The 21,345-nt window shown below is 40.0% G+C and overlaps 1 protein-coding gene and 1 pseudogene across 1 annotated transcript in view; one reads left to right on the top strand and one right to left on the bottom strand.

Annotated features, from left to right (window-relative positions):
• Nucleotides 1-9,309, top strand: part of LOC111971847 (leucine-rich repeat-containing protein 7-like) — a 44,556-nt gene extending 35,247 nt beyond the window's left edge. The window contains exon 19 of the mRNA XM_023998649.2: nt 552-9,309. Coding sequence (XP_023854417.1) covers nt 552-659 — 108 coding nt within the window. The 3' untranslated portion in view covers nt 660-9,309. The remainder of the gene's footprint in view (nt 1-551) is intronic.
• Nucleotides 9,310-9,568: 259 nt separating this feature from the next.
• LOC111971846 (leucine-rich repeat-containing protein 40-like) overlaps nt 9,569-21,345 on the bottom strand; it is a 17,234-nt pseudogene continuing 5,457 nt past the window's right edge.

The raw sequence follows: 21,345 nt of genomic DNA, 5'->3' as shown, positions 1-21,345 counted from the left end.
AGGATTGACGCTGTCAAAGTAAGTGTTTACCATAGTGCAGAGAGGGAACTGTACCCCTTGTAGATTGTCAGATTCCTGGTCCATGTGAAGCTACTGTCGAGGCTAGTCAAACACCTGACAGTGAAGCCTACATGAACAAGCCAGGCTCTCTGTGCCAATACAATTTAATGGGATTGGAATAGTCCCTACAGTTATTGGCATGTCTCTTGTATCTGTGTGGCTTTAAATGTGTGCTAGTAGAAGCCCTCGCCCCTCGCCCACCCGTAGCCTGCAGAAGCAGGAACCTCTCTTCTCTCTCCACAGATGCAAGTGTTAGCTGAAGGACATACCTCTAAAGAACCACTTCTCTCCTCCTCTCCTTTACAGCATGACCTCCTCCTCTTCCTGTGTGCATCTCTCTGCTTTGTCTCTCCTCTTTTCCTTGACAGTGTTGTTTGTTTATCTCCTCTGAGCTAGGGCTGTTCCCAGTCCTCTCCGTGCCGCCCTGCCCCGCCCTGCCACTTCTCACTCACGTCACTCTGTTCACCCTCTGCTTAATTTTTGCATTGCAGGCCAATGGACATAGTTTTTTACACATGGAACATGAAACTGCTGTGTCTCTTCTGAAGAATTTCCAGAAAACTGTGGATTTAGTAATCTTGAGGGAGAGCACAATTTAAATATTTTTTTATAACACCATTGCTTCTCTCCCAAACGGGTTGTGGAAATGTATACAACCKGTTTTTATCTAGGAACAGTGACATTTGCCGATTGCTGGACCAATGGCAAATACTAGTGCCAAATGTACTATAGGATACATATCTTATAACCTATCTATGAATTTTATGTAAACAGGAATTGTATCTCTTGAGTTGATGTGAAGGAAAGTCATTTTTGTCATTCAGCCTGAGGCTGTAGGTTGGAGCAATTTTCTTAGTTTTTATTTGGACATTTTTTGCGTATTTATATTGCCTTTTATTTTGTACCTTTTTCATTGTAGCTTCTCATTTTACTCTCAGAGCATGAAAACACACTAGCTCTTTAGGAATTCTAATCGCCATAAACACTGCCTCAACTTTGTATATGCCGTGGGTACATATTTTCATTTACAATAAAGACATGAACAGTAGCGAGAGGAATGGTACAGAAAATAAATGTTTACAATGTTCTTAAATTGTTTAAATTAAATGTAAAAAAAAAAAAAAAAATCCTACCTTAATACAGTTTATCAAGTTGTTTTTTTTCATTTTTTTTTATCATTATAGGTTTTCCCACCGGTTTATTTCATTAATATATTAACACTATATTGATTGTTATACCCAACCAGTCACTACATTCTATAAGGTAGATTTTTGGTAGTTGCTCAATAATGTATATGTTTGCACAAATTAGCTACATTTTAAAAGTACAGCAATATTCAATCCCACATCTGAAAGGGTTTATTTTAGATTACAAGACTACCCTAGAGGGCCATCTGCTGGCTACATTATRTGTTTACACGTATGTACTGCAATTGCACCAAGGAGTATGTAATGTCACATACCCCCATATTCAACTCCTAAAGAATTTCCATACAGAAAAGTTGTAACATTGTTTCTCATCTGTTTGTGTTAAAAACAAAACAGTTTGTTCACACTGATTTGAAGTAATTTTGCTGAACTTTTCAGCACCACTCTGTAGAACACAAATTACTTTCGATGTCTTCATTTTAAGCTCAGTTTATTATGAGAATGCACTATTGGAAAAGTATTCATGTGAGAATTATGTATCATTTTTTTTGAACAATGCTACTGACCAGAATAAGCATTTCACTCTGTTCCATTTCTGGATGGATGTTCATTTTAAGTTCTGATGTCACAGCATGCTTTCTTTCATGGTTATAAGGGTCTTTGGTCATGTTTTTTGGATACATTCTCTGTGTTTTCAAATTTTGGGATCTCYCTCGTAAAGAAGTTTCTCTCATTGCAAACTGGTGAGGTTTACAAAGAGACATTATTATATTGTGACATTTGGTGCCATTTTATTACAATCAAAAACATATACCTTATGAGCCCTAACAATGTTTCATTACTATTTTTGTCAAATGTAGCATCAATTGTGACATTCTTGAGCAAAACCAAGCACCTATAACCCCATGGAGGGACCCTGGTTGAATTTGTGCCAAGCTAAGCTGGTACGTTGTACTTCAATATCCAGTAAATTACGAGTTAAAATATTCAAGATATTGTGAGAAAGTTTGATAATATAATTATTTTTACTAAATGTTTTCAGGTTATTATTCAGAATATATTGATATACCTTAGCTTTGCTCAAATTGTGAGATTTTATAAGGACAATGAAAAAGTATGGGTGAAGTACTTGTGACTTGGAGAATAAAAGCTGTACTATCAAATGTATAAAACCATATTTCTACAGTAATTGTGAATTTGTGTTATACAAATATATTATATATATGAATATAAAAATAGTCATTTTTGTATATGTTTAAAATACAATTAAATATAAAGTGACTATGGTACTATTCTGTCTAATTACGGTGTTGATGTAAATAATGGTGGTTGAAAACAAATTGAGATAATTTATCCATATAGATTGTGAATGTACTCCAAGCTTTTGCAGTAKGAAGACTAACTGGACTTGAATGCTGCTTCATTTTTTGTGCAAAAAGTAATTTTAACTATTGAAAGAGAATAATTCTGTTTAGTTGGACAAATTTCGTGACAGTTTATTATACTATTTATTTGCACATGCAAGTTTAATCCTTCCATTCTTTTTATGTATTAACACGAAGATTGGTGAAGTGTGTGTGTAATATATATATACACACAGCACCAGTCAAAAGTTTCGACACACCTACTCATTCAAGGGTTTTTCTTTATTTTTACTATTTCATAAATTGTAGCAAAGACATCAAAACTACAAATAACACATATGGAATCATGTAGTAACCAAAAAAGTGTAAACAACTCAAAATATGTTTTATATTTGAGATTCTTCATAGTAGCCACCCTTTGCCTTGATGACAGCTTTGCACACCCTTGTCTTCACCTGGAATGCTTTTCCAACAGTCTTGAAGGAGTTCCCACATATGCTGAGCACTTGTTGGCTGCTTTTCCATCACTCTCCTTATTGGTCAAATAATCCTTACACAGCCTGGAGGTGTGTTGGGTCATTGTCTTTTTGAAAAAACAACTGATAGTACCACTATGCGCAAACCAGATGGGATGGCGTATCGCTGCAGGATGCTGTGGTTGCCGTGCTGGTTAAGTGTGCCTTGAATTTGAAATAAATCACTGACAGTGTCACCAGCAAAGCACCCCCACACCATCACACCTCCTCCATGCTTCACGGTGGGAACCACACATGTGGAGATAATCCGCTCACCTACTCTGCGTCTCACAAATACACTGCGGTTGGAACCAAAAATCTCAAATTTGGACTCATCAGACCAAAGGACAGATTTCCACAGATCTAATGTCCAATGCTTGTGTTTCTTTGCCCAAGCAAGTCTCTTATTATTATTGGTGTCCTTTAGAAGTGGTTTCTTTGCAGCAATTCGACCATGAAAGCCTGATTCACGAAGTTTCCTCTGAACAGTTGATGTTGAGATGTGTCTGTTAATTGAACTCTGTGTGGTGCAATCTGAGGTGCAGTTAATTGCAGATTTCTGAGGCTGGTAACTCTAATGAACTTATCTTCTGCAGAAGAGGTAACTCTGGGTCTTCCTTTCCTGTGGCGGTCCTCATGAGAGCCAGTTTCATCATAGCACTTAATGGTTTTTGCGACTGCACTTGAAGAAAATCCCCCCCCCAAAATCCAGATTGACTGACCTTCATGTCTTAAAGTAATGATGGACTGTTGTTTCTCTTTGCTCATTTGAGCTGTTCTTGCCATAATATGGACTTTGTCTTTTACCAAATAGGGCAATCTTCTGTAAATCAAATCAAATTTTATTTGTCACATACACATGGTTAGCAGATGTTAATGCGAGTGTAGCGAAATGCTTGTGCTTCTAGTACCGACCATGCAGTAATATCTAACAAGTAATCTAACAATTTCACAACAACTACCTTATACACACAAGTGTAAAGGAATAAGAATATGTACATAAAAATATATATGGATGAGCGATGGCCGAATGGCATAGGCAAGATCCAGTAGATGGTATAGAGTACAGTATATACATATGAGATGAGTAGTGAAGGGTATGTAAACATTATATAAAGTGGCATAGTTTAAAGTGACTAGTGATACATTTATTACATCCTATTTTTAATTATTAAAGTGGCTAGAGATTGAGTCTGTATGTTGGCAGCAGCCTTTCAATGTTAGTGATGGCTGTTTAACCTCACTAGGGTATGTGGGACGGTAGCGTCCCACCTCGTCAACAGCCAGTGAAACTGCACGGCGCCAAATTCAAAACAACAGAAATCCCATAATTTAAATTCCTCAAACATACAAGTATTTTACACCATTTTAAAGATACACTTGTTGTAAATCCAGACAAAGTGTCCGATTTCAAAAAGGTTTTACAACGAAAGGACACCAAACGATTATGTTAGGTATGAGCCAAGTCACAGAAAAAGACAGCCATTTTTCCAGCCAAAGAGAGGAGTAACAAAAAGCAGAAATAGAGATAAAATTAATCACTAACCTTTGATGATCTTCATCAGATGACACTCATAGGACTTTATGTTACACAATACATGTATGTTTTGTTCGGTAAAGTTCATATTTATATCCAAAAATCTGAGTTTAGGCGGGACGCTACTGTCTCACTTGGCAAAAAGCCAGAGAAAATGCAGAGCGCCAAATTCAAATTAATTACTATAAAAAATACTATAAAAATCAAACTTTCATTAACTTCTTTGGGATAGGGGGGCGCTATTTTCACTTTGGGAAAAAATCGTGCCCAATTTAAACGGCCTCGTACTCTATTCTAGATCGTACAATATGCATATTATTATTTAACTTTCATTAAATCACACATGAAAGATACCAAATTAAAGCTACACTGGTTGTGAATCCAGCCAACATGTCAGAATTCAAATAGGCTTTTCGGCGAAAGCAAACGATGCTATTATCTGATGATAGCACCATTGTAAACAAAGAGAGAGAAGCGTATTTCAACCCTGAAGGCGCGACACAAAACGCAGAAATAAAAATAATTCATGCCTTACCTTTGACGAGCTTCTGTTGTTGGCACTCCAATATGTCCCATAAACATCACAAATGGTCCTTTAATCCTGTTCGATTAATTCCGTCTATATATCCAAAATGTCCATTTATTTGGCGCGTTTGATCCAGAAATATACCGGTTCCAAATTGTGAAACGTGACTACAAAATATCTCAAAGGTTACCTGTAAACTTTGCCCAAAAATTTCTAACTACTTTTGTAATACAACTTTAGGTATTTTTTTACGTAAATAATCGATCAAATTGAAGACGGGATGATCTGTGTTCAGTACAGGATTAAACCAACTGTAGCTAGCTTTCTGGTCATGCGCTTCTAACAAACAGGACATTTCGAGTGACCCTCCTTCAAGATGGCCGTACTTCTTCATTACACAAAGGAATAACCTCAACCAATTTCTAAAGACTGTTGCCATCCAGTGGAAGCGGTAGGAACTGCAAGAAGGTAGCTTAGAAATCTGGGTTCCCAATGAAAACTCATTGAAAAGAGAGTGACCTCAAATGTTCTTTTTTTATATGGTTTGTCCTCGGGGTTTCACCTGCTAAATAAGTTCTGTTATACTCACAGACATGATTCAAACAGTTTTAGAAACTTCAGAGTTTAGTCAAATCTACTAATAATATGCATATCTTATCTTCTGGGAATGAGTAGCTGGCAGTTTAATTTGGGCATGCCCCCTACCCAAGAGAAGTTAACAGTCTGATGGCCTTGAGACAGAATCTGTTTTTCAGTCTCTCGGTCCCTGCTTTGATGCACCTGTACTGACCTCGCCTTCTGGATGATAGCGGGGTGAACAGGCAGTGGCTCGGGTGGTTGTTGTCCTTGATGATCTTTTTGGCCTACCTGTGACATCGGGTGGTGTAGGTGTCCTGGAGAGCAGGTAATTTGCCCCCAGTGATGTGTTGTGCAGACCTCACTACCCTCTGGAGAGCCTTACGGTTGTGGGCGGAGCAGTTGCCGTACCAGGCGGTGATACAGCTCAACAGGATGCTCTCGATTGTGCATCTGTAAAAGTTTTTGAGTGTTTTTGGTGGCAAGCCGAATTTCTTCAGCCTCCTGAGGTTGGAGGCGCTGTTGCGCCTTCTTCATCACGCTGTCTGTGTAGGTGGACCATTTCAGTTTGTCCGTGATGTGTACGCCGAGGAACTTAACTTTCCACCTTCTCCATTACTGTCCCGTCGATGTGGATAGGGGGGTGCTCCCTCTGCTGTTTCCTGAAGTCCACGATCATCTCCTTTGTTTTGTTGACGTTGAGTGTGAGGTTATTTTCCTGACACCACACTCTGAGTGCCCTCACCTCCTCCCTGTAGGCCGTCTCGTCATTGTTGGTAATCAAGCCACACTGTAGTGTGGTCTGCATACTTGATGATTGAGTTGGAGGCGTGCATGGCCACGCAGTCATGGGTGAACAGGGAGTACAGGAGAGGGCTGAGAACGCACCCTTGTGGGGCCCCAGTGTTGAAGATCAGTGGGGTGGAGATGTTGTTTCCTACCCTCACCACCTGGGGGCGGCCCGTCAGGAAGTCCAGGACCCATTTGCACAGGGCGGGATCGAGACCCAGGGTCTCGAGCTTAATGACGAGTTTGGAGGGTACTATGGTGTTAAATGCTGAGCTGTAGTCGATGAACAGCATTCTTACATAGGTATTCCTCTTGTCCAGATGGGTTAGGGCAGTGTGCAATGTGATTGCGATTGCGTCGTCTGTGGACCTATTGGGTCCCAGGGGGTGAGTGCTACGGGGCGATAGTCATTTAGCTCAGTTACCTTAGCAGGAATTGGAACAATGGTGGCCCTCTTGAAGCATGTGGGAACAGCAGACTGGGATAAGGATTGATTGAATATGTCCGTAAACACACCAGCCAGCTGGTCTGCGCATGCTCTGAGGACACGGCTAGGGATGCCGTCCGGGCCGGCAGCCTTGCGAGGGTTAACGCTTTAAATGCTTTACTCTCGTTGGCTGCGGTGAAGGAGAGCCCGCAGGTTTTGGTAGCGGTCCGTGTCGTTGGCACTGTATTGTCCTCAAAGCGAGCAAAGAAGTTGTTTAGTTTGTCTGGGAGCAGGACATCGTGGTCCGCGACGGGGCTGGTTTTCTTTTTGTAGTCCGTGATTGACAGTAGACCCTGCCACATACCTCTTGTGTCTGAGCCGTTGAATTGCGACTCTACTTTGTCTCTATACTGACGCTTAGCTTGTTTGATTGCCTTGCGGAGGGAATAGCTACACTGTATTCGGTCATGTTTCCGGTCGCCTTTCCCTGATTTTAAAAGCAGTGGTTCGCGCTTTCAGTTTTGCACGAATGCTGCCATCAATCCACGGTTTCTGGTTGGGGAAGGTTTTAATAGTTGCTGTGGGTACAACATCACCGATGCTCTTGCTAATAAACTCGCTCACCGAATCAGCGTATTCATCAATGTTATTGTCCGATGCTATGCGGAACATATCCCAGTCCACGTGATCGAAGCAATCTTGAAGCGTGGAATCAGATTGGTCGGAACAGCGTTGAACAGACCTGAGCACGGGCATTTCCTGTTTTAGTTTCTGTCTATAGGCTGGGAGTCGTGGTCAGATTTTCCGAAAGGGGGCAGGGCTTTGTATGCGTCGCAGAAGTCAGAGTAACAATGGTTCAGGATTTTTCCCGCCCAGGTAGAGCATTCGATATGCTGATAAAATTTAGGGAGTCTTGTTTTCAGATTAGCCTTCTTAAAATCCCCAGCTACAATGAATGCAGCCTCAGGATATGTGGTTTCCAGTTTACATAGAGTCCAATGAAGTTCATTCAGGGCCATCGATGTGTCTGCTTGGGGGGGATATATATGGCTGTGAATATAATCGAAGAGAATTATCTTGGTAGATAATGCGGTCGACATTTGATTGTAAGGAATTCTAGGTCAGGTGAGCAAAAGGACTTGAGTTCCTGTATGTTGTTAGTATCACACCACGTCTCGTTAATCATAAGGCATACCCCCCCGCCCTTCTTCTTACCAGAGAGATGTTTGTTTCTGTCGGTGCGATGCGTGAAGAAACCAGGTGGCTGTACCGACTCCGATAGCGTGTCTCGAGTCAGCCACGTTTCCGTGAAACAAAGAACGTTACAATCTCTGATGTCTCTCTGGAAGGCAACCCTTGCTCGGATTTCGTCTACCTTGTTGTCAAGAGACTGGACATTGGCGAGTAGTATACTCAGGAGCGGTGCGCGATGTGCCCGTCTACGGAGCCTGACCAGAAGACCGCTTCTTCTGACCCTCCTGCGGCGCCGTTGATTTGGGTCGCCGGCTGGGATTCGATCCATTGTCCTGGGTGGTGGACCAAACAGAGGATCCGCTTCGGGAAAGTCGTGTTCCTGGTCGTAAATTTGGTAAGTTGACGTCGCTCTTATATCCAATAGTTCCTCCCGGCTGTATGTAATCAAACTTAAGATTTCCTGGGGTAACAATGTAAGAAATAATACATAAAAAAACTAAATACTGCATAGTTTCCTGAGAACGCGAAGCGAGGCGGCCATCTCTGTCAGCGCCCCTAMCTTGTCACAACACAACTGATTGGCTCAAACTAATTAAGAAGGAAAGAATTTCCACAAATTAACTTAACAAGGCACATCTGTTAAATGAAATGCATTCCAGGTGACTCCCTCATGAAGCTGGTTGAGAGAATGCCAAGAGTGTGCAAAGCCGTCATCAAGGCAAATGGTGGCTACTTTGAAGAATCTCAAATATAAAATATATTTTGATTTGTTACTACATAATTCCATATGTGTTATTTAATAATGTTGATGTCTTCACTATGACTCTACAATGTAGAAAATAGTAAAAATACAGAAAACCCCTGGAATAAGTAGGTGTGTCAACTTTTGACTGGTACTACAGATATATATATATCTGTATATATATATATATGTGTGTGTGTATATATATATGTATGTGTGTGTGGGGGGGATTTAGAATGCATTTTGCAGATGCGATCTGTAAATATTTAAGATACATTTTTATAAATAATATTTAAAATTGAACAAATAATGTTGTGCAGCAAATAACAGAGCCATTTTCGGCTTTGGATGTAAATTTTTTCAGTATTTAAGAAGTGTTTTGAATAATGTATGAAAGTATATTGTACAAATATTAAAAATGTAACTTGTTATTCTCATGGTCTGCTGTGGTCTTTATATTGTACAATGATCATATCAAAAATAGTATTTCTTTCCCCTACTGTACATTATGAAGTTAATTTGAACATATTTCATATAATACAGTTGTATGTGTATGTTTGTGAGGTGTTTATACAGTATGATAAGGCTGGCATATTCTCACTGCCCTCCACACTTCACTTCATTACCACTAGGTGGTGTTGTATCACATGTGATACCGTTTAGAAAAAGAAGAACAACACTAACAAAGGATCAAAGCACCAAACACACCGCTGCCTTGTGCACTTTTAATGTGGTTGGATTTGAATCCATATAGTTGTTCGAAAGTGACTGAAGAAGACAAATTACAATTTTTTTTAGGCTAAAAGGTACTTTAAACAATCAAATATACACAGAGTGTACAAAACATTAGGAACACATTCCTAATATTGAGTTGGAACCGCATTTGCCCTCAGAACAACCTCACTTCGTCGATGCATGGACTCTACAAGATGTTGAAAGCATTCCACTGGGATTCTGGCCCATGCTGACTCCAATGCTTCCCACAGTTGTGTCAAGCTGGCTGGATGTCCTTTTGGTGGTGGACCATTCTTGATACACATGGGAAACTGTTGAGCTTGAGAAACCCAGCAGGATTGCGGTTGTTGACACACTCAAACTGCCTGGCACCTTCTAACATACCCTGTTCAAAAGGCACCTAAATATTTTTTCTTGCCTATTCACCCTCTGAATGGCACACATACACAATCCATGTCTCAATTGTCTCAAGGCTTAAAAATCCTTCTTTAACCCATATCCTCCCCTTCATCTACACCGATTGAAATGGATTTAACAAGTTACTTCAATAAGGGATCATAGCTTTCACTTGGATTCACCTGGTCAGTCTATGTCATGGGAAAAGCAGGTGTTCCTAATTTGTACACTCAGTGTATCTCCACAGTGTCATTTAGAAATTCATTCTTGAGAATTATAGAACATTTTAAAAGTCTGTCTGGATTTGAGTATCAAACAGGTCAAGGTAAATCAGTAGAAATGTATCAGATTATCTTACAATAACCATACATTCAAAAGTAAACCCATGCATTATGTTCTGAAACATTGAATGAAACATTTTACAAAAGAATAAGCTTGCTAGTACACATTTTGTTGAAAAGTAACACTTATTTTTCTCCATATATAGAGAAAAATAAGCCACCTACAGGCTTTTCAGTTTGTAATGCCATGAAACATTGCTATTGGTTGATGATCTTGTAAACAATATTACAGCAGGGTCTCCCTGTAGTTGTTGTTCAACAAGACAAGTTACGCTTCAAATCATAGGCTCCAATGTCAAAATAAATGCAGTAAGTTTCAAGGAAAATATCGTACACTGATTAATCATCAAACGTTATTTTCTCACCTATCTCATTTTGAGTGTTGTAGCCTTTAATGCAGTTCACTATGTAGGGATCCTGCTTCGTAGATACTCCAGAACAGCATAATTTCCCCTGGCTATGATGGCTGCTCTCGGGTTGTGGAAAGGATTTCCATCCAGCATGAGGGCCCTGAGGGGAAGACAAGGGAGAAATGAGTGAGAGACCAGATTCAAGCCAGCTTCAAGCCAGTACATCCTTCTCTCTGGACAACAACAGCTCAGACAAAATCACAACTACAGTATGTGGATCAAGACATATATGGATGTCCTAAAGCTCATACATTTTCTGATTGCTATTCAACACCACACCTGACCCAAATATATTGTCCCCTAAACACAGTGTCATATCCTGGTCCCTACCTCAGGCTGGTGCAGTTGCCAAGTTCAGGTGGCACCTGCATGATGTAATTGTTCGGCAGGTCCAGAGTGGACAGCTTGTCTAAAGCTTTGAGCTGCAGTCGGTCGATGGCTCCCACCTGGTTGTTACTGATCAGAATGGTCTCCAGGGTAGGAACCTGGTACAGCACCTCCGGAAAAACGTAAAACCTGTCAAAATATGACATGTCAAATTAATCATCAGTATAACTCATGTACTTGTGTATATTACGATGATTACATCCCTTTAATGTAAGAATTTCCCTGTACTGTTTTAGACCTGCTGTATCCTGTCCATCTGATAAATAAACTTTGAAACCTTTAAGATCTGAGTGCTTACCTGGTGAATGACAGTGTGATGTCAGAGACAGAGTCCTTCATCTCCACAACCGTGAAGACCAAGCAGAGGCTCCCTCAAACACATCCAACAATGTCATTACAACAGTTAGCTGACATTCTCTATCAATAATGGCTTTTTCAACTGTGATAACTTTTCAGAGTGTTGGGATTCTTACCACACTGTTTGTGTTTTTCCTCCAGAGGCCCGGACCGTGGTGTGAAGTCACTGATGTAAGCAGAGTACCTAGGGAGCATTGCAGCCAGCTGGTTCTTGCTGACACTGGCAATGGGCTCACTGTCCACAGCATTAAACAGGTCATCAGGAACACACACCGCCTGCTTGTCACTGGGACCAGGGTCACACACACAAAACAACAGTTTACTGACAGCACTACATTACATCACAACACTGCTCAAAGTGTGACTAAGCAATGCTATGGCATTGCAGTATCATTTTGTGGTAGAACGTTTAAGGAGTTTTTAACTTTCCCAAAATGTCTTAAAAACAGAGCTTCAAACACCAACAATAGTTCACACACGTGTAGTCCAAAGTCTTCAGTGTTTTAATGGCGTGCACGTTGATCTTTGCTTGACTGAGCAGTGTCAGGCTCATCTCTGTTGCCATCTGGATCCTCTTTAGACCAAATTAAGAAGAAAAAATCTAATCTGTCTAGTGATACGAGACAGTCTAGTAAATGAAAAGTGGCCTCTCCACAAAACCTTACAAAGTAAATTAAACGGTCTAGTCAGTGATTACGAGAACATGTCCTTCTGCATAGACAGAAAAAGACCGTGAAACATACTTATACATACTTATACCTTGAAACATACTTATACCTTTTATTCAACCCCTCAAGTATTTCAGCAGTTTAATGGTTCTTTTCTGTGAAGTAGACAAAACATTATCAGATTACAGAGTCTAAATTGGCTACATTGAAACTCGACATTGAGGTTCATTGAGGTTCTACTGCATTGGTAAAACAAACAGGACTTTGTATGTATTTAGACATTGATGAGAGAAGGTAAAGAGATGTCGTCCTCGCAGTCAGGTCGCCGTGGATGTGTCTCAGAGGGTTGCCCTCCAGGGTCAGGATATTCAGTCTGAGCATTAGGCCAAGGGCAGCTGGCAGACTGGTTCACACATACAAGGAAGACATACAGTAGAAAGTCAACAACACTCAATGATAGCTCCAGGCAGTTAAACACTAGACAGGACATTTTGGGGTGTTTTGACTTGTTAGTGTTGTTGGTATTTCACTTGTTGGTATTTGTTCTGTGTATACATGTGTTATGTGCACAGGTGAAAGAGTATAGTATGCACTGAGGAGAGACCAGGGGAGATCAGATCAGGCAAACTTACCTGCTGATGTCATTGTTGATTAGGTCTAGGCACTCCAGGCCTTGAACTAGTGTGATTTCCTCAGGGACACTCTTTACCTTGTTGTCCCTCAGCTCCAATTCACTAAGAGTGTTCAGGTGTTTCACGTGCTCTGCCTCCACCTCAATCTGGTTATAACCCACAGGGCACACACTGGTTGAGTCAATGTTGTTCCAACGTYATTTCAATGAAATAACGTTGAATTAACACAAAATAGATGTTGAATTGACGTCTGTGCCAATTGGGTACCAACATGCAGTTCCTACCAGACAGGTGATATAAAGCTGTCAGAGATTGCATAGGCCACTTATTAATTTACAAATAATTCATACAGGTGATCTCATGAAGATCAAAAGCTCTTCATCGAGGAAACCTGACCATCAGTATCCTTATCTTGAGCCTTGAGGAGGGAAGTTCAGGAAGAAAGAGCAGTTTGTTTTGTCTCAGACAGAGCTGGTCTAGAGACACCATTTGAGACAAGACTGGAGCTATGATCTCAAGCTAATTATGTGTGCAGTCCAATCTGTGGAGTCATTCATACAGGATGTTATGCTTCAGCCATGTTTATGACAAGAATATTGAAGTGGACGCACCCATTTCCATCCGGCAGACAATATATAAAAAGACTAAACAATAAAGAAAACAAAATCTTGCTGCTAATGTTGTCTTACTTTCCATGACACTGATTCCTGAGGGAAGCTTCACCAGATGATTCAAGTTGCCCAGACAGTCAGGGACGGCAGTAAGCTTGTTGTTGGAAAGATCCTTTCACCAACAATAGAAAAACAAGTCAGCGAGGATAATCCAAAGAGTTTGTCTAAGATGATCACTTTGTTACCTTGACACGTTTTCTACATCTTTTTTTCAATAGTGTTTTAAGCCCGATTCTGAGCTAACGATGTCATCCAGGTTAGTGAGCTGTCCCACTCCTTCTGGCAGCTCCTCCAGTGGATTCTGCTGCAGCTGGAGACAGGTGATGTTCTTCAAACTAAGTAAAAATACTTTAAAGTACTACTTAAGTAATTTTTGGGGGTATCTGTACTTTACTATTTATATTTTTGACAACATTTACTTTTCCTTTCACTACATTCCTAAATTTTATTTTTTACTTTTTACTCCATACGTTTTCCCTGGCACCCAAAAGTACTTGTTACATTTAGAATGCTTAGCAGGACAGGAATGGCCCAATTCACGCACTTATCAAGAAAACATCCCTGGTCATCCCTACTGCCTCTGATCTGGCTGACTCACTAAACACAAATGCTTAGTTTGTAAATTATGTCTGATTGTTGGAGTGTGCCCCTGGTTATCGGAAAATATATATATATATTTAAAAAATGTGCCATCTGGTTTGCTTAATATAAAGAAAGTAAAATGATTTATACTTTTTCTTTTGATACTAAAGTGTATTTTAGCAATTACATTTACATTTGATACTTAAGTATATTTAAAACCAAATACTTTTAGACTTACTCAAGTACTGTAGTATTTTTCTGCATGAMTTTCACTTTTACTTGAGTCATTTTCTATTAAGGTATCTTTATTTTCACTCAAGCATGACAATTGGGTARTTTTTACACCACTGCATAACTCCTCCTCCAAACTATTTCAGTTTGTTGTGACTGGACCAGAGAGACCAGGCCTATAGAGAAAAGAGACCTTGTTTTTCTTTATACTGGAACTTTGTCTTGTGGCATTTCTCATATGTTGAGTAACTTTAGTTGACAATAAAAGGATGTGAAAAATCCTTCCATACCTCAGACTGAGTTTCTGAAGATTTTCCAACTCTCCAATAGATTTGGGTAAATAGGAAAGCTGATCGTCATGGACATTGGGAAAGCAGAATACAGGATAGAATGTCAAAGGGTCATCATAAACATCAAACTTATCAAACTATGTTTCTCCCATAAATCTTGAGCGCATAGACCTTCCATTCAAGCTTTGAAAGGGTCTACTCTAGTCTATCACTTTTTAAATCAGACAACACAAAATACTTCAGAAAAAAAGAATACCCACATCCTCTGATAAAACCTCCAGCATGTTTGAAGAGAGAAGCAGCTTGGTGAGATCTGTCTGGTCCCACCAGCGCACATCTGCCCCAAAGGACAGGTTCTGTTTGGCCTTTTCAGATGTGTCCAAGTTCAGCCTCCACACACTTTGTGGGACTACAAATGCAGAATAGTGGGAGAATAGTTAGCATTAGCTAGCATACTGTACATGCATTCACGTGGTCATCAGTCAACCACCAACCAATACCATAGCTATCCTTTGTAATGATATGTCATGACAACTACCCTCTGGGCGCAGACGTCAATTCAATGTCTATGCCACGTTGGTTCAATGTAATTTTATTGAATTGACGTGGAAACAACATTGATTCAACCAGTGTTTGCCTAGTGGATAGGCACTGTTTCTTCCCAGACAGTAACCTTCAGTCACCCTTGGCCCAGATAAATTCAGTTGCCTGCTTTTTCTGGTGGTTTTCAACAATCGATAAGGGACAGCAGCCGGTTCCTCTTTTTCTGTTCCAAATCCTTCCCTAGAATCTACTTTGACACCTCTTTTAAAGATATGAACTCTATGTCCTGTATACAAAGCATTATGTTTGGGGCAAATCTAACACAACACACCACTGCTACTCTCTGTTGTCATCTATGCATAGTCACTTTAATAACTCTACCTACATGTACATATTACCTCAACTAACCGGTGCCCCCGCACATTGACTCTTTATCGGTACCCCCCTGTATATAGTCTCGCTATTGTTATTTTACTGCTGCTCTTTAATTACTTGTAACTTTAATCTCTTATTCTTGTCCATATTTTTGTGTAACTTCATTGTTGGTTAAGTAAGCATTTCACTGTACGGTCTACACCKGTTGTATTCAGCGCATGTGACTAATACAATTTGATTTGATTTGATCAYTGCGTACCACTCTTCATATTTTCAAGCATGGTGSTGGCTGCATCATGTTATGGGTATGTTTATCATCGGCAAGGACTAGGGAGTTTTTTAGGATAAAAACAAATGGAATAGAGCTAAGCACAGGCAAAATTCTAGAGGAAAACCTGGTTCAGTCTGCTTTCCAACAGACACTGGGAAACAAAGTCACCTTTCAGCAGGACAATAACATAAAACACAAGGCCACATCTACACTGGAGTTGCTTACAAAGACAACATTACATTTTCCTGAGTTGCCTAGTTACAGGTTGGACTACCTTTATGAGTCATTTCTGAAGGCGCTGTAAGTTTCAAGTTTCAAGTTTTATTAGTCGGTATACATCGTCCAACGAGTTGCTTACTTGCAGGTCCCTTCTCGACAATGCAAACAATAAAAAACTGAACAGACTAATAAGAGTCTGGTAGCAGTAGTTGTGATGTGTGTGTAGCATCAATGTACAGTATACAGTATGTGTGTATGTCTGTGTGTGTATGTCTGTGTGTATGTCTGTGTGTGTCATAGGTGAGAATTATCTGTTAATTGAATGATTASAATATTCCGCCCTGAAACATATAATTGTATGGAATTGATTAGAATGTRTAAAATCATAATCAATAAATGTGTAGTCCTAGTCAGAATTAGGGTAAAGACCATATGTCTTTATGGTATTKTAAACACAGACTGTCTGAGCTYGGTGCCGACCTGACTAGAGATTTGGGAGAGAACGGGGAGTACGTCTCAAGGACAAGGTCACTAATCTCTGTCGGCTGGGTAGCAGGACATGTGTGTGCGTATGGTTGTGTGTATGTGTGTGCGTATGGTTGTGTGAATGTGTGGGCGTGAGAAGTCAGTATAAAATGAATTGTTTTGTATTCTTCACTTTAGAACGTTCTCTGAATAAACTGTACTAACCTTTGTATAAGCTGAGTCTTTGACTAATTATTATTATACCCATGGTCTTACAAACCTCGGGAATTGGTCAGAGCTATTGATTGATTGTTATTATCATTGGGATTGGAAATTCTCTTATCAATTSGTCCTTTCGAAGCCGGATTTCAATACCTGTTTTCTGTCGTCCCATGGGAGCGCCGAAAACCGTGCATGGACGGATCAGAGATCCGTAAGTTAAAGACCTGACCTCTGGAAATTGAGGTTCCATTTCAGGCCGGTGGCAAACTGGTACAAAACAGAAAACGGTGACGAAATCCAACCAACATTGAATTCTCAGCTGCAAGATAAGGTCGGTGATCTTTATTCATTAGTTTGGGGTTAAAGTCTAAAACTTACAAAAAATTAAAGCAAGATGAATGTGAGGGAGGATTGTTGGGTAACTGTAAAAAAAGGGTAACTGTAAAAATAATAGTAAGTAAGATTTGTATYGGGTATAGTGTCCATATAATCTAATGTAGAGAAAGTTTAAGACAAAAGTATCTATGGGTCACAGATCTAATTAAGAAATGTCAAAGTACAGTATCTAACAGTAAGACCTAAAAGTAAAACTGGTTGAAGTACAGTATCTAACAGTAAGACCTAAAAGTAAAACTGTTTGAAGTACAGTAGCCGGAAAACATAATATAGAAGGCAAAATAAAGTAAAGTAAATTACGTTAGTCTAGGACTAACGGGAGTAAGTGAGATGTAAGTATAATAACAGATTATAGAAATAGAAAGTAGAAAGAGAGAACCCGAAAAGAGAGAGCAAGCCATAGCCAGGGAGAGGAAAGAAGAGCCAGAACCAAGAGAGTCTAACCTTAAAAAGCGATTAGCACCGTATAATAAGCCAGGGCTGAGGGAGGTTCAATCAGATTGGGAAGAGGATCAGTGTCCTCTCATAGAGCTTCCTAATCCTAGAGCAGGYGAAGCTGACCAATCGGATACCTTACAAGTGTATCGACCCTGGACTCAGAGAGATGTAGCAAGAGCAGTTGAGGGAATAGTACATCCCAAAACAGGAATAGAAGGGTTTAGGAGAGATATGGAGGGACTGACCRAGWKTTTTAAACTAAATACAGGAGAATTGTAAACGGCTGTCCGACACATAGTGGGGAAAGACTGGGCAGCAGTGAGGGGAGCCTGGGTTCCAGGGCAAGGAGGAGAACCKGTTTTACCATGKGCAGGAGATGGGGATTATGCAGACAAATTGACACAGCTCTGTAATAATCTTAGGGACTATTACCATAGACATGCAGACTTTTCAAAGATACATGAGTGTGAACAAGGTTATGGGGAAACTGACAGGGAGAGGACGGACCTTACCACCAACAGTTAAAAATAGCCTTCTTGAGTGGTATGAAGCCTGAAATTTGCCAAATCATAAAAGAGACTCTGATAGGGTGGGGAACAGCCACATTGGCCGAAGTAAAGAGGTATGCTATACACCCTGAGCATAATGGCAAGGAAAAGAAAACTAAGAAAGAACAGACAGGAGCAGAACATTTGATCGCCACTCTTGGGGAAATTGCAGGAAAGAGCAGGAAAGATTTTAAAAAGAAAGGGGGAAACAGGGAGAGTAGAAGGTGAATAGAACCCGATGACAGAAAGTGCTACAACTGCAATAAAACAGGCCACATGGCAGAGGATTGTAAGGCCCCACCAAGGAACTGTAGACAGAGACAGTTTAGGGAGAGACAGAAGAGGGAACGTAGGCGAATGAGAGAGCGAGAAGAGTCCGAGGATGAGGARGAACAGGCATGACTAGAAAGGAGGACAGGATTTGGCAACATTATTGAGAAAATTACAAGAAGGATATCAGCAGGGGAAAAAAKTATGYGCTTGTGAGACCTAATAACTTATCAAAAGTCATAATAGTAATTATTCCTAAATTCTGAGTCGGAGAAGGAGAGAGGCAGGGACAACGAGAGCGAGATTAATGAGAATCCTCGCTGGGGAAATGCTTGGACCTTTAAATTAGGKCTATTTTCTGGGAATTGTCTCGGTGCTGGAGTTTATGACTACAGAGAATTATAATAATAGGGTTATTTGCGCCTCACTCTCTTCAATAGTGCTGGTGGTCCAGGGTTAAAACTATTGCCTACAACGCGGGAGACTCGGGTTCGTATCTCAGCCTATGCACCGATAGACTAAAATTCATTATGATTGTAATTCAACTATTTATAGGTTTTTCCCGGAAAGATACGGTTGTTAGTGTTTGTTTAAGATATAAACTGAACGTTTTAATAGCTTGTTTAGGTTAAATTGGAAGACTAATTCATTCAAAATAATAGCGAGGCGATTTCGATGGAATACGTTGTCTTGCCTAAATGATCTGATGGAATAATGTATTGAGACTGGAGTCGTATTTAAATTACTGAATCATAGAAGAGACAGTTACCTAAACCTGATGAATTCTGAATAATAACGGAGAGATACGATAAAGTTGTGCCCATCGGAATGTTTTTATTCTTATGGATTGACTGACATACGTTATAAATTTAGCGAAGTACATGGTACTTTTATATTTTGGAGTGGAGAAAGTTGGAAAGTTGGGTTTTGCTCTTGCKATAGACTTAAAGCGGAGCTCGGTTTGAGTAGGGGGTATGTTTGCGTAATAACGTAAAACTGTGTCATTACGTAGAATACACAATAACGTTACTCAAATTGATTTGACAGTTGTTCGGATACAGACTCCCACTCTTTTCTGTACTTACAATTTTGATTGAGAGATRTTGTAAGTTCTGTTCAAGATCAAACATTCGTGACCAACTATATTCCTTGGGTTTGGCTTGTCGAACCCGTACTACTGTTGCTGCAGTCAGCCAACAATGATTTGTAATTCACTGAAATTGCTGCTGCCTGGACACGGGCTGAGCGCCTGCTGCTGACGTCACTCACAATGCACTTTTGCAGCCAGGCAATGATGTTGTGACTGAGGGTGGGACAGAGAAAATTGTTTGTGTCATTTAGAGGGAAAATGCGTGCATTATAGCTTTGAGTCACTTTTCAAAAGTTTCTAAAAGTTCCAAATACATTTTTAAAAAGTAGCTAAATTTGTCAGGGTAGTCGGAAAAGATGCTAAATCTAGCAACAAAATGGCTAGGTGGGCATCACTGGTTGGTTGTGGCTCACTGGGCTATATTTGGCTGTAAGCGATTCAGGTCTGAATAGTTGAATTGTAAAAGTTTTGTGATAGTTTCTGGTTATTGATTTTTGGTTTGATTGTTTAGGTAACACCAGTGAATTTGAACAGGAAGTTAATGTATTCTAAACATTAAAATCTGTTTCCATTACGTGGAACCATGTTCGGTCGGTAAAGGGGATTGCAGGTTGAGTTAATTTTATTTTAAAGGGACAGTGCACGTTAATCACAGTTGTGGGTGTCTAATGGCAGGATATTCCTATTAAGCATTTTGGGAGACTGTTTGCAGACAACAGACTGAATGGGATTTAATGTTGCAAAGCAAGCTTGGAGYGMACGTTCAATTAAGTATAATGAACCATTGAGGAAATKTAAAACTAATGATTGGAGGGAGTACAATRGAATTATCATTATTATTAGGTTTTGTTTGTAGTCAACGTWTGGATTTCTRATTCCGGGTAGTCTGACAAAGTGTTTTTTTGGGGAAAAGGAATGCTTCATTGTCTTTCTGTGGAAATGTTTTCCRGGGCTGTAATCTTGAAGGGAGCGAGTGAGTGAGATAGAGGCATGTTTCTACCAAAATTGAAAAGGCCTGGATATGTTGTGTTTGTTTTTAGCCTTTGGGTTTGAGGAGATTTCCATTTACCTAGAGACACGATATCTAAAGGGGTACACACATGTGGAATATCAGAAGTTTTATTTTCTGAGTTTTAATTAAACACATGAATTMTGTTGATAAGGGAATGTTCTGGGCATCTGGGATACAACATGTAGAAAATGTTTGAGGGGTTTTCTTTAATTGGTATAATATAAATTGAGTAACACGACTGTAAAAGGGTGGTATGACTCTTGACCTCTATCTTGGCTTTTTCCCTTGTGGTCTGATCAGCCTCATGGGAGGGCCATTTGGATAATGAATTTAAGGTCATTTGTGATACTGATTTTAAGGTAAATTGAGTAATTGATAATTATGAACAAATTTATAGTTCTTTGAGATAGTGGTAATTTGAACCAATGAGAAGAAAGAAATGGCATAGCCTTGGATTAATGGTAGACTTATGTTAAGTATTTAGAATCTAATCCAGACCAACAGGACAGGGATATATGACATCTGTGGTGATTCAGAATTATTGAGAACATCGAGATAACCTTAATCAACCTATGTAATTACTTTAGAGATGGCCACCATAGACAGGTMATTTTTCCAAAATCTATGAGTTCAGACAGTGAGACACTGACTATTMTGAGAAAGAGCGACAGACAGATAGGAGAAAGGGCAGAYGGARGAGCCCTCSCCGCACTGCTGAGACCWTGAAGGTTTGGGAGCAGAGAGGAGAAGGTGGGGAAGGGGGGCCAGGAAATCAGCAAGATAGGAGTGACACAGAATGGGTAGATAACAGTTACTGAGTGAAGACAAAAGGGGAAAGAAAGCTTAGTTGGTTTCTGGAAATAAGGTGTTAAACACGGAAACATTGCCCAGAAATTATTCGGCACAACAGGCCGAAAT

The sequence above is a fragment of the Salvelinus sp. IW2-2015 genome, linkage group LG13, assembly GCF_002910315.2.
Source record: "Salvelinus sp. IW2-2015 linkage group LG13, ASM291031v2, whole genome shotgun sequence".
Lineage (NCBI taxonomy): Eukaryota > Metazoa > Chordata > Actinopteri > Salmoniformes > Salmonidae > Salvelinus > Salvelinus sp. IW2-2015.
Note: the sequence above shows the minus strand (reverse complement) of the source record. Positions and strands in the feature narration are given on the sequence as shown.